The sequence below is a fragment of the Anabrus simplex genome, chromosome 5 (genome assembly GCF_040414725.1).
Source record: "Anabrus simplex isolate iqAnaSimp1 chromosome 5, ASM4041472v1, whole genome shotgun sequence".
Taxonomy (NCBI): domain Eukaryota; kingdom Metazoa; phylum Arthropoda; class Insecta; order Orthoptera; family Tettigoniidae; genus Anabrus; species Anabrus simplex.
Genome location: NC_090269.1, coordinates 303,138,661 through 303,152,670, shown reverse-complemented (window position 1 = coordinate 303,152,670; position 14,010 = coordinate 303,138,661). Strand labels below are relative to the sequence as shown.

The 14,010-nt window shown below is 38.2% G+C and overlaps 1 protein-coding gene across 2 annotated transcripts in view; it reads right to left on the bottom strand.

Annotated features, from left to right (window-relative positions):
- The window catches only part of asrij (OCIA domain-containing protein asrij), a 132,011-nt gene that overhangs the window by 64,977 nt on the left and 53,024 nt on the right, over positions 1–14,010 (bottom strand). For both annotated transcript variants that reach the window (XM_067147482.2, XM_067147479.2), the window contains exon 6: positions 9,630–9,824. In XM_067147482.2, coding sequence (XP_067003583.1) covers positions 9,698–9,824 — 127 coding nt within the window. In that variant the 3' untranslated portion in view covers positions 9,630–9,697. The remainder of the gene's footprint in view (positions 1–9,629; positions 9,825–14,010) is intronic.

The following is a 14,010-nucleotide window of genomic DNA, read 5'->3' as shown; positions in this document are numbered from 1 at the left end:
CCAAAGCAGTCAATACGTACGCTGTACCACTGCTCACATACTCCTTTGGTATCATAAAATGGACTCAAACAGAACTTCAGCAGTTACAAACGAAAACAGCAGTTTCACTCACCCGGTACCATATGCACCATCCTAAATCTGCAACCGAACGTCTTACACTCCCGAAATCAGAAGGTGGTAGGGGCTTCTTATCCATTGTCAATTTACACAGCAATCTGATATCAAGTCTAAGAGAATATTTCCACTCGAGACCTGATACATCGTGTCTTCATCATGCTGTTTGCAGAGCTGATATAAACTATACACCTCTCAATCTGTCGTCGCCAGAAATGCCTGTTTCTACCCCACCTACAAAAGAGATGAATATGGCCATGTGGAAGCAAAAACCTCTTCACGGGAAATACCCCCATGAACTGGATCAGCCTCATATCGACAAACCTGCGTCGCATGCTTGGCTGACCTACTCCGGTCTTTTCCCAGAAACAGAAGGGTTTGTTTTGGCCATCCAAGATCAAGTTAACTGCTACACAGAACTACCGTAGATTTATCATGAATGATCCAACAGTTGTCTCATACAACTGCCGCCGCTGTTCCAGAACTACAGAGAGCACACAGCATGTCATCTCTGGCTGCCCACACTTGGCCAACACCGATTATAAGCACCGACATGATCAGATAGCAAAAATTATTCACCTGAAACTTTCAGTAAAATATGGATTTCTTCAGTCATCAACTGCATACTGGAAATATACACCTCCACCCATTCTTGAAAACTCTTCATACAAACTACTATGGGACCGAGAAGTGATAACCGATGTCACGCTCAGCAAAATAGGCCAGATATTATTCTAATCAATAAAAAGATCCACACCCCTTATAGAAATTGCTTGTCCAAATACCTCCAATCTGCAAACAACAATAGCAACAAAGATATCAAAATACACTGAACTGGCAATAGAAATACAACGCCTGTGGAAACTAGAATCAGTCACCACAGTTCCAATAGTAATATGTACTGGTGTTATTCCAAAATGCTTGCACAGCTCTCTGGCCGCATTAAACCTGCATCATCACACATACATAGAACTACAGAAAGCCACTCTCCTGAGCACTTGCCACATTGTGAGAAAGTTCCTAGGAACGACTTTCCGTCTGACTCACGCCAAACAGCATGAAGTTCCAGGCCGCAGTTCCAGTAATACTGAAGAACAGATTCCCAAAACGGGGACATAAGAAAGTTGTCTGAAGTTGTTTGTATTTATTGTATAAATGTATATGTTGTAATTATTTCTGTTGTAAATATTTGTAGATACATGTACCTGTAGTTTCATAATCAAGAGGGCGACTCCTTGCTTAGGCCGAGTCAGCCCATTATGTTACCAGCACAAGCCGAGCTTTGCTAAATTGATACTAATAATAATAATAATAATAATAATAATAATAATAATAATAATAATAATAATAATAATAATAATAATAATAATAATAATAATAATAGTAGTATACCATAATCCCCATACAAGTTTTGATTTGTTTACAATCCATACAATTTGATTAGTTTCAAACAGAGAATCATATTTTCTGATCAAATTACGGTCACATTAGAGTATATAACTCCAGGACACTACGACAGCAGGCATGGCTTGTAAAGTGACCACTTTTTTTTTTTTGCTAAGGGCTTTACGTCGCAACAACACAGATAGGTACTTTGGCAATGATGGGATAGGAAAGGCCTAGGAGTTGGAAGGAAGCGGCCGTGGCCTTAATTAAGGTACAGCCCCAGCATTTGCCTGGTGTGAAAATGGAAAACCACAGAAAACCATCTTCAGGGCTGCCGACAGTGGGATTCGAACCCACTGTCTCCCAGATGCAAGCTCACAGCTGTCCGCTTTCTTTTCCATTTTCAAGACTTGAAAGCAATCAAATGTCCTTCCGACGGGTTGCTAGCCTGAAGGAAGTAAGACCATTGGTGGGGCTGCCACCTCTCAGCTAATAGTCTAGCTGAAATTACAGCATTTCCTCCGTGATTGATGTAACGACTGCCGTGACACTGTCAACAGAGCCTTGTCTGTGAAAACAGGTTTGTTCATACTGGGAAGGTGAGGTTGGCATTTGGGCAGAAGAGGTTATGTAATCCACATAAAGTTAATGTTGGATAATACACAGTACAATAACAACAGGTTAATATGCCAAGTTCTTCATGGTATGGATAAAATACATATAAAATGTATAGAATTCCATAATTTTAAATAATAATAATTTTAAAACTAGCAAATGTACCCGTGCTTCGCTACAATATTCTACACTGTATATGGATTTCTCCGTAAATTACTGTAACGGCAGTGAGTAAGACTATATTAAATTGCACCTACAAATGGACTTCACCCATCAGACGATTCGTTCAGTGTTCTACATGGTCGGACCTATGACATTTTCTCGTATCTCCTATATTTATGGATTAGATTCAGTAATTCAGAGAATGGGGTGAAATTTGGTACAGTTTTCACATACTACTTTATTTTTTTGATACTCATGTGACCCTGGAATCATAAAATTGTGCGAACATATGGCCACTGGTCATGTCAATGTGCGTGCCCTATGTCATGATTGCATCTTTCCTATAAGTGTGCCAAATGATAACACACGTTACACGTGTAAAATGTACAAAATTAACTTGAACTCAAGACATGCAGTACTATTTAATGAACAAGGGATAGAGATATGACAAAATGTCATAGGCCCAACGTTGTAGATCTTTCTAAATTGAAACACGATCTTTTATGATATGACTTACGCTTTAGCCACCAATTATTCCGAAAGGAAGGTCTGCACCGTCGTTAAAATTGCATCCATATTCCGATATTTTCCGGGGCCAAAAGTTATACATTTGCATAGCCTGGAAGATGTATTTCCTCCAAGAAAAGATTGTCCAGGTTTCGGGATTAGCACTCGCATGCATACGGAGTAATTAAGGAAGAAAGTAATACAGATGAGAAAGTTGAAATTAATAGAAAACAGGATTATAACTGAGGACAGCGGGATGAGTACAAATATGTAAATTCCAAGTGAATGTATTGGAAAATCGAATGCCCCTCAATAAATTATGCTGGTATGAGTTATGGATATAAGAAAGCGGTAACAGAGGAGAAATTTAGACACAGGGATTCTTAGGTAAACAGATACGAAGATGAGTAATGGTGTTATTACTTGAGTTATTCAAGGACGGTTATAACCTCCAACGATATTCCGCCAATATCCCGCAGAATGGCCGATTGACGCCTCTCTTGCCTTCTACCCAAGGAACAACCACGAATTTAAAGGCATGAGAAAAATGGCAATACGTTACTTCCCTGCTGGCATGCAGTCAGAGACGTTGCCATGGTAACCTGTAGGCTCGTTGTCGGTCTGTCGGTCACTCAATGCAGAGCATGATACCCGCAGAAAATAGTAAATTTCTCCGTAATTTGAAAAGTAAGGTAAATTATGAACATAACAAAAGTTGTTTATAATGAAGATGCATTTCACATACGGTCCACGGAGTTTACAGAAAATGAATAGTATAAGAGAAAATGGAGGAAAATCGTTCTAGTTTTCCTATAAATCCCCCATCTATTCAAAGATTTTAATATGATGTGCATATCGAAACCTTCCTCGGGAGATGTGTATAATTTAAATATGAAGTTTGGTTGAGATCTATCCAGCCGTTTCGCCGTGATGGTGGAACAAACAGACACGAAAGATAAAAACCACCGATTCGGTCTTGAGTTGACCTAAAACGAATAAATATCAGAAAAAATTGGCAAAACAAACGAAATTACGGACAGCGGACACCCTACAACTTTATTTATATAGACAACATGATAATAAAGAACACATGGTTTATGAAGAGAAATAGCCATAAGATCAACCGATATAGTTGGAATGGACAGTATGGAACACTCATCGATTTTATAATAACAGACCGAGAATGGGCAAGATACGTATGAATACGAAGAAAGTGAAAGTATGGAAGGTGATCACAGATTATTAATTGTGGAATTAAAACACGTTAAAAAAAACCTAAAACTGTATTGAAGAAGAAACCGAAGATGAGAATTTTGGGAATTGGAGGAGGATAAAAGAATGGCATTCCAAGATTGTATAAAAAGGAAGTTGCCTAACACAGAAATACAAAGTGGAGAAGAAGAGTGGGATAATTTAAGACAGACATTTGTGGAAGCAGCAATTGCGGTATGTGGGAAAACAAAAGCAAAATTTAAGGGAAAGGAGACAGGGTGGTGGACAGACAAAATAAATAAAAGGTACAAGGTGAAGAAAGAAATGGATAAGGAAAAGCAAAACTGAGCAAGACAATTGAGGAAATCAGCAACTATTACACAGAATAATAAAATCGAAAAGACTAAATCAAGAAAAAATCAAGGCATTAGAGAGAGAAGATGGATCCATAGTACAAGACGAAAAGGGTCTTCAGAAGGTGATGGCAAAGTATTTTGAAAAGCTTTATAATGAGGATGGCTGCTTGGAGGAAGGAGGAGATAAGAAAATGGAAATAATAGAATAGACGGGGGAAAAGAACAAAACCCGATAACATGGTTAGAACTTGAAAGGGAAGTGAAAGCAATGATTAAAGGTAAAGCAAGTGGAAAAGACTAATTCAATGCTGATATGATTAAGTCAGCAGGAAGCATTGGATTACAGTGGCTACACAGAGCCCTCAATGCCATATGGAAGGATGAAAGAATACCTGAAGATTGGCAACAAGGAAGCATTGTACCACCATTCAAAAAAGGAAATAGGAAGAAATGTTAAAATTATAGAGGTATAACCCTATTATCACATGGGCTAAAAATAATGGAGAAAGTCATAGACAAAAGATTGAGGGATATAATAGAAACACAGAGGAAGAACAATAAGGCTTTAGACAAAATAGATCAACAATAGACTTTATATTTACAGTGCGAACGATAATGGAAAAACATCTGGAAAGGAACAAGGAAATTATCTTCATATTTTTGGATTTTGAAAAGGCTTATGATACAGTTAAGAGAAAACATGTATGGGAATGCCTACTGAAAAGGAATGTACCAAAATCGTTAACATGATAAAAATGTTGTATCATGAGTAAAAGTAGTGTACAAGTACATTTTATACAAAAAAGGTCTCAAGCAAGGAAGTGCAATGTCGCCATGACTGTTTATTATAGTGATGGATAAAATCATAAAACGTGTAAAACAGAGTATCAGTAGTGATGAAATGAATGCTTTGGTATTTGCAGATGATGTGGTGATCTGGGGAAAGGGAGAAAAGTACAAAGGAGACTGGACATTTGGAATGAAAATCAGAAGGAGTTTGGAATGGTAATCAGTAAAAAAGAAAACTGTAGTCATGCACTGTGGAAAAGAGAAGCCAAGTGAACATAGACGGAGAATGGTTAGAGAGTGTAGAAGTTTACATAATCTGGGTAGTAATACACGATGTAACAAAAAATTATATATTTCTTTGTGTATTGCATAAAACCAACATGCCGAATGCGAATATGCCATTAGTTTATTCAAATGTCGATACTTTTTGATATTTTAACGGTCTGTGAAAAGTTGTGAATTTACCACTTTTTCTGGCAGTCGTAGTTGTTCAAGGTGATCACCACTAGATCGCTTAAATGTGATCTTCTATCAGTATTGGTATACATCTGGCAAGGTTCAATATATGAACTTCTTTAAAAAACCAACTGTAGGTATAGATATATTTCGATATTTTTCACAAAATTTCTTCCTGTCGTTTGTGAACGTACATCCAGTTCTGTGGTTATGAGTAGTGTTGAATTGTCTTTTAATGAAAAATGTCTACATCCAGACGTAAATTGCCAGCAGACGCGTTTTGTGATGTTTGTGGACATTACATTGGATCTAAACAAGTGAAACATAAAATTATGCCCGGTACAAAGTTCTGTGAGGCGTACCGCGCTTATTTCAGTGTGCATGTTCGAGACCAACATGTTTCATGGGCTCCCCATGTCACTTGTGGCAGCTGTTTGTCTACTTTAGAGGGTTGTCTATGTGGAACAAGAAAATGTATGCCATTTGCATTTCCCCAAATACTGTGAGAGCCTACAAATCATCACGACTTATTATTGTATGGTGGATATTACACATTACAAAAGTACAAAGAGCAGGAAAAATATTCCGTATCCTACCATACCATCATCTCCACACAGTGAAGAGCTGCCAATTCCATTACCACCAAAACAGAATACACATGAAAAAGACAGAGACAAATTCAAGTGATGACAGTGATTTCAGTTTTAGTGATGTCAGCAATTTGGAACCACAGCTCTTTACTCAGCTGAAATTGAATGACCTTGTTAGGGAGTTGCAACTAACTAAATCAAAGGTAAACTTCTTGCATCCCGTCTGAAGCAATATAACTTGCTCGATAAATCCTGTAAAATAACAAAATATAGGCTAAGGCATGAGGATTTTGCATTCTTCTACCAAATGTACAGAACTTTTTGTTTTTGTAGTGATGTTAATGGTCTGTTTGAACACATTAAGATTCCTCATGAACCGTATCAATGGCGTCTATTTATAGATAGTCCAAGTAGAAATCTCAAAGCTGTCCTGCTGCACAATGGGAACAAGTTTCCTTCCACACCAGTAGCTCATTCAGCATAACTTAAGGAGACTTATGAAAATATGAAGCTGCTCCTGGAAATTACAGATGTTACAAATGGGATGTTTGTGGTGATTTTAAGATTTTGGGATTTCTTCTGGGGCTTCAAGGTGGCTACACCAAATATTCTTGCTTCCTCTGCCTGTGGGATAGCAGAGCGGATGATCAGCATTACCGTTCCATGTGCACACAACGTGAGAAATGAGCCCCTTGTGTCCAGAGAGAAGATTCTGTTACCACCACTCCTTATTAAACTTGGACTTGCTAAACAATTCATCAAAGGTTTAGATAGCAACAGTGAGGCTCTGAGCCTCATCAGACAAATGTTCCCCAAGTTATCTGAAGCAAAAATAAAAGTCAGAATTTTCACCGGACCTCAGATTCGTGTGATGTTACAATCAAAAGAACTTGTAGATGCAATGACTCTTGATGAACGAAATGGTTGGGATGCTTGTAGAATGGTAGCGCAACAGTTCTTGGGAAACAATAGAAGTGAGATCAAGTCCGAGAGCTTTTACGGGATGACAAAGTACCCAAGAGAATGAAATTATTTTATTTTTATTTTTTTTGCTAGGGGCTTTACGTTGCACTGACACAGATAGGTCTTACGGCGACGATGAGATAGGAAAGGGGCCTAGGAGTTGGAAGGAAGTGGCCGTGGCCTTAATTAAAGTACAGCCCCAGCATATGCCTGGTGTGAAAATGGGAAACCACGGAAAACCATCTTCAGGGCTGCCAAAAGTCGGATTCGAACCTACTATCTCCCGGATGCAAGCTCACAGCCGCACGCCTCTATGCGCACGGCCAACTCGCCCAGTGAGAACAAAATTAACATTATATAAACAGTACTTCATACGAATTGTAACATACGGACTAGAAACGTTGGTAACTAATAACAGACAAGATATTTTTTTTTTTTTTTTTTTTTTTTTGCTAGTTGCTTTACGTCGCACTGCCGGTGGCTCCAGTTAGCCTACGCAGTGGCCTCCACGGTATGCACTAGCCAGCGTGTTGGTAGGTGTGCTAGGTACCAACTGATGAGCCCACCCTAGCACACGGGGGCGAAACGCTGGCAACCAAGAATGAGTTAGCTGGAAAATTTATAATGTCCAATAACGGACCATTTATATTGGTATTACAGATAGGTCTTACGGCGACGATGGGACAGGGAAGGGCTAGGAGTGGGAAGGAAGCGGCCGTGGCCTTAATTAAGGTACAGCCCCAGCATTTGCCTGGTGTGAAAATGGGAAACCACGGAAAACCATTTTCAGGGCTGCCGACAGTGGGGTTCGAACCTACTATCTCCCGAATACTGGATACTGGCCGCAATTAAGCGACTGCAGCTATCGAGCTCGGTAGACAAGATAGTAAGATCCAAACAGTAGAAATAGAATTTTTAAGAACATCTGTTAAAAAGACAAGAAGAGATAGAAATCAAAATTTTAAAATCAGAGAAGAGCTAAATATAGAACCGTTAGTACAGAAGATATAGAAAGCAAGACTAAGATGGTCTGGACATGTAAAAAGAATGGGAAATGAATGGGTAGCAAGAAGGCAATTGAAAAGAGAAGTTAAGGGAAAGAGACCAGTTGGAAGACTGAGAAGAGGGTGGATTAGAGGTGGGGACGGAGCGAGTAATACCGATGAGTAATCCGGTTGTAGCGGTAGAGCGCACCATCGATCCCCTCCGCTTACAACTGCGAGTACTCGTGGAGGACCTGAGCACAGTGCAGCGCACAACACACGTACGAAAGTACCTGTATTCAATCTGTGTGTTTCGAATGTACGTATATATTTCCTATGCTTGTTATGTTTTGTAGATAATGTAAAGTCTGTTAGATTATATTTGTGGTGTTAGTGTGATATTTAAACATATTCGTAGATAGTAGTTATATTTTTAGAACATTTAAAGGAATTTAAAGAAATTTTTACAGAACGTTGTTCCACAAATGCCACGAAAACCGTCAGATGCCTGGCAGTTTTTTGACATCACTGATAATAGGAAACACGCAAAATGCAAATTTTGTGGCTGCACATACGCGACGGGTGGCAGGTGGTGGCACATCAAATATAATATAATATAATATAATATAATAATAATATAATATAATATAATATAATATAATATAATATAATATAATATAATAACTGTACTTATAGAAGCATTCTACTAATAGCTGTTTGGCATTGGGACGTGTAGTAGTATGTTGTCAGATATGTTTTGTAATCACATTTGCAAAGAAGGACATTCCAGTCAACGTTCATTTACGTAATTACTTTTGTCATCCTGTAGATGAAATTATGTCAGTGTTTTTCATTATATTCTAATAAGATTCTTTATATTCAGATTATTCTTCTCATTAACAGTGTACCGTATCACATGAACTTACGAAATAATTGTTTATACATTACTTTTCTGTTAACTTCCAATCCCCTTGTTTACAAATCCTTTCGGTAGGTATGCGCCATACTTTGTTTCACTATTCAAATGAGTTAACTATACGAGTTACTAACATTTATTCCACATAATACCTCCTACTCCCTAGCAGTTACGTATATAACAATTGTAACAGTTGTTACGTTGTGAGAGAAGGGTATTAATAGGGGGATGCAATACTTTCGCAGTGCCATACCTATAACGTGTTTAAACGTCCCGCGTCAGGACATTCACTCGGCACTACCAGGTGATGACATCACAACAACTGCTCCCCTCCGTCCCCAGCACTAGGGTGGATGGATCAGATTTGGAAGGACATTAAAGAAGCTGGATTGGATGTGGTGGAAGTAATGGAGCAGGAAAAGTGGAAGGACATAAAGGAGTGGAGGAGGCTTGTTAACTACTCCCGGGCGACTGGAGTAGGACATTGATGATTATGATAAAATATTTACTGTATAAGGAAACTTCAATCTTCAAAGAATATAAATGAATTGTTTATAATAATATACAGAATAAGGATTACCTTGGAGATCCATCACTGATTTGAGTAAGTGTCTCCGGGACATGCCTGATGAACTCTACACACTCACACTATTCTTCCCATACATCTCCATATTTGTTCTTCTCTTTGCTCCAACTTGCTGGGGGTTGGGGGACAGAATCCTGAGGTGGACGCTGACGAATAAGTGAGGGAACATCATCCTGGCCTGTAACACCTCTGAAAATAAAATAACAAGGATGGTAAAGGACATTAAGGATACCAACATTTCCTCCACACAGTAATTTGATAGTGAGCTTACGGAGTGAAAAAAAAAAAAATTGTGGTTTAATTTTTTACAGGATAATGTGAAGAAACATTGAATAAAAGAAAACAAGAAATATGGATAACATTTCCAGGGAACATAAAATACAGCATACAGTATTGGTTCAGAAAATAATGATTTTCTCTTAGCAAATTAATAGACTGCATTCCCCACGATACAAAAGGGATGGTATGGTTCCCAAAGTTGCTTTCTTCAATGAATTTGGGGTTGACCTGAAATTGCTGGCATCAATTAGAGCCACCCTGACTGACACAAAATCCAAAGTAAAGTTCCTACGATGCCTATCAGATTCCTTCGAGGTCAAAACAGGAGTCAGACAAGGTGATGAGCTCTCTTCGATGCTTATCAACTGCGTGCTCGAAAAGATCATTAGGGCCTGGTGAACAAAATTATTAGAAGCTCATTATCGTCCTCTGAGAATGGGAACAAAATCTAAGGGGATCATAATTGACTGTCTAGCGTTTGCTGATGACATCGCCATTCTGTCAAACGATGTAGAAACTGCTAGGATGCAAATCAACCTTCTAAAAGAAATCGCTGAACAAACTGGCTTGCAGATATCTTTTGAAAAAACCAACGTAAAGACTAACATAAAAGATGCCCCAGCAAAACTCCAGACAAAATACGGGAAGATCAACCGAGTAGAAAAATTATGTATTATTGCAGATCACATTCTTTCCAAAACAAATGTAAGCTGAAACCTAACATTTTGCACCAGTGGGTATTAAACGTGGTTTTCTGGTCACGTTCTTCGACCAAAAAAATATTTGGAGGTTAAACTCGAGGGAGTGCAAGAGAATGACTTTGACCGCCATCTTGAATGCTACAACACTTCCATTTCCTTCGATCAACTCAAGTCTAAACTCGAAGGGGAGAGTTTCAACACATGCACCATGACTGAAAGATGCAGGTGCCTATCCACTTCCTGGACTTTCATTTTATCTTCATTAGTAAGTGATTTTGAGACTTTTTCAGTATTCATGACTGGGCTACCACAAGACAAATAAGCATGATGCTAGTGAGCTTCATACAATTACGTTGCTAATCCACAGATAGGCTATCACGCAGCAAATATTCATTACTCATCACTGTACTACTCAACACAATTCATTTTTAACTTCTGAATGGAATGCAAAATACAAGCATGAACAGGCTTATTGGGTTATTCACCAATATCACTGAAAACGGCAAGCAAAACTGATCACTCCTGAGCAGTGTTCTCCCTAGGACCCTTCTAATGGGCACACCGCCCAGCCATTTTCACTGACCTCAGGGCTACCACAACCTAGATATCTGCTAGTTACATAATATTTCAAGTTGATTTATGTCGCACAGACACAAATAGGTCTTATGGCAATGATGGTAAAGGAAAGTGCTAAGAGTGGGAAGAATATGGCTGTAAATTTTTAAACCAGGTCTAGAACCTTAATCAAACTTAGGGAATAAAGAGTGTGTACCCTAATTTATTCCCCTTTAACTTGGAATTGAGGTGACTAGGATTTTGTACTTTTTACAACCTATCTCTTAATTTTGTAACTTATAAATTTCTCTCCATCTAGTCACCTCCGTAGCATAGGCTTAGCCTCTGTAACGTCGAGCTATAAGCCCACATACGGTTTTAATAATACGTAAGCCAACATAGGGTTTTAATAATAATGTTCTGATGAATTGCAAAGGAATGCAGGAGTTCGCCTCCGAACACCTTGATTTTTCAGCCAATAACTTTAACCTTTTCTTTCTTCACTAAGGCCAAGTAGAATAGGTATTAATTACCCCTGTTAAAGTTTACTTCTATTATTCTATTTCCTATGTAAATTCGACTGTTCAGCAAATAAGACAGTGAATACTGTTTGTTTTTGGTAAAAGGTAGATTGTGCCTTTAAGAGGCCTGGATACTATAAATTTTGGAGAATTGTCTCCTGGAGAGTAATTGTGTGGAGTAAAGATGCTCCTTGTAAATGTAGTAAATTTTGGAGCTCAGTTTTCTTGTGAATTTATTAAAGTGAGCAGGGGTGCCCTTGTTAAACTTGTAACTGGGGAGCTTCAAGCTCAAGTTGTTAAATTATGTCTACTTATTCTAGGAGTTTCTAACGTCGTTTCTTGAGCTCAGTTTTGTACCTGATTATTATTGCTTAGCAAAGTTTAAAATTTGAAAAGAAACAAAAAAAAAAAAGAAATGCACGAATAAAATTCATAATTTTGTTTTTAATTAAAATTCTATCTTTTCTCTATCCACCCATTCATGCCCGCACCTTCTTTCACCTCTGCGTTCCACAGAATCCCTGGAACAAGATCATTATGAAGTAAATGTTAAGTTCTTTAAATAAACAAATAAGTGGTCTGGAGAATGAACAGCAAAGACGTATAAGTACAATTTGATGCGCTGAACAAGAACATTGAAAAATATGGCATGAAAATCAGTATAGAGAAAAACAAGACCATGGTGAGATCAAGAGGAGAAAGACTAGTGAATGGGATTGTCAAAGGGATGGTCAAAACATTGAAATTGTTGACAGCTTCCAATACCTAGGGAGTGAATTAATACTCAATACAAGGCTGGACATGGAGATTAGCAAGAGGGTGCAACTGGGCAATGCATTCTACCAAGAGTGTAAGAAATCTGATCTGGAATAAGAAGTCCCAAGGAAATACTAATAGTGCATAGACAATGTGGAATTAAGTGATCAGTCAATATTAGCAAATACTGTAAGTTTTTGTAGTAAATAATTCCTTGTTTATGATGAATTTTCTATAAAATGGTAAACTTGAAAATCTCAAGTATTTCAAAACAAAATGTGTATGGTATAATAAAAATTTTGAGGGTATTTAGGGGTAATAGTAAGTATGTAAATGAGAGGGCATAGAAGTCTCCGGTAAGACCCCCAACTAGAGTATGCTTCCAGTGTATGGGACCTGTACCATCCTACTTCATGTGTTATACATACGGATCTCACAGTTTTTTTAAATTACCTCTTCATCTCTACTCTGCATATGTTTCCACGTTTAATCCTCCACTCCCTCCCGCTGATATTTGACTGGTCCCCATATTTGATGCTCATCCGTTTCCTGTGCTGTCATGATACGTCATCAGCTCAGCTGTTTGTCATGAATTACACTTTCTAGAATGATGTCTCCGTCTATATATTCTCGCCACCCTGCCTATTTCGGGAGGTGGAAACCAGACTGGAAAGAGCATAAGACCTCATCGACACATGAGATTTTTCTCTGCCCATCACTTCACTGCTGCTAATTTGAGGTGAGACATGGGGGACCTTCCTATTTAAATTGTAAAGTAAACCTTTCTTTTCTACGGGCATCTAGGTGTGAGTTGGGGGAGTAGTCTGCACGTTGTGGACAATTAAGATAACCTTTGCTGAGAACTTACATTATTCATGTCAAGTTGCAGTTATGAACGGCTGTCTACCATAACCTCTATACGTCTGACGTACACTTCGCCTTGTGTTCTTTTGGTATCCTATTTCTCCCATTCTGACTCTTTATACCAAAGATTGTATTAGCTTTGTATCTTGTATAAAATTTGCCTTCATATTTTGCACTTTTACGCAGTTGTATTATTATGGAACATGTTACGATCCCTACAAATCTTAAGCATGTACTATGATCCCTTGGAACTAGTTTTCTATTAATGTTTCACACCTTAAGGCACACTCGCCGCAGGATGGGGGCTTCATTCATTCCATTCCTGACCTGGGCACCGACTGGAAAACAGGTTGTAGGTTTTCATTATAATTCAAGGACCACGTTAAGTCTTGTTGCATTATTATTATTATTATTATTATTATTATTATTATTATTATTATTATTATTATTATTATTATTATTATTGAAAATGAAATGAAAAATGAAAACCTACAACCTGTTTTCCAGTCACTGACCAGGTCAGGGATGTAATGAATGAAGCATATATAGGCTGTTAGTACGATGGGGTCGCCACTCCCAAAGTGATATATTAATGACTGATAGATGCTATGAAATGAGAATGGAGAGTGTTGCTGGAATGAAAGATGACAGGGAAAACCGGAGAAAAACCTGTCCCGCCTCCGCTTTGTCCAGCACAAA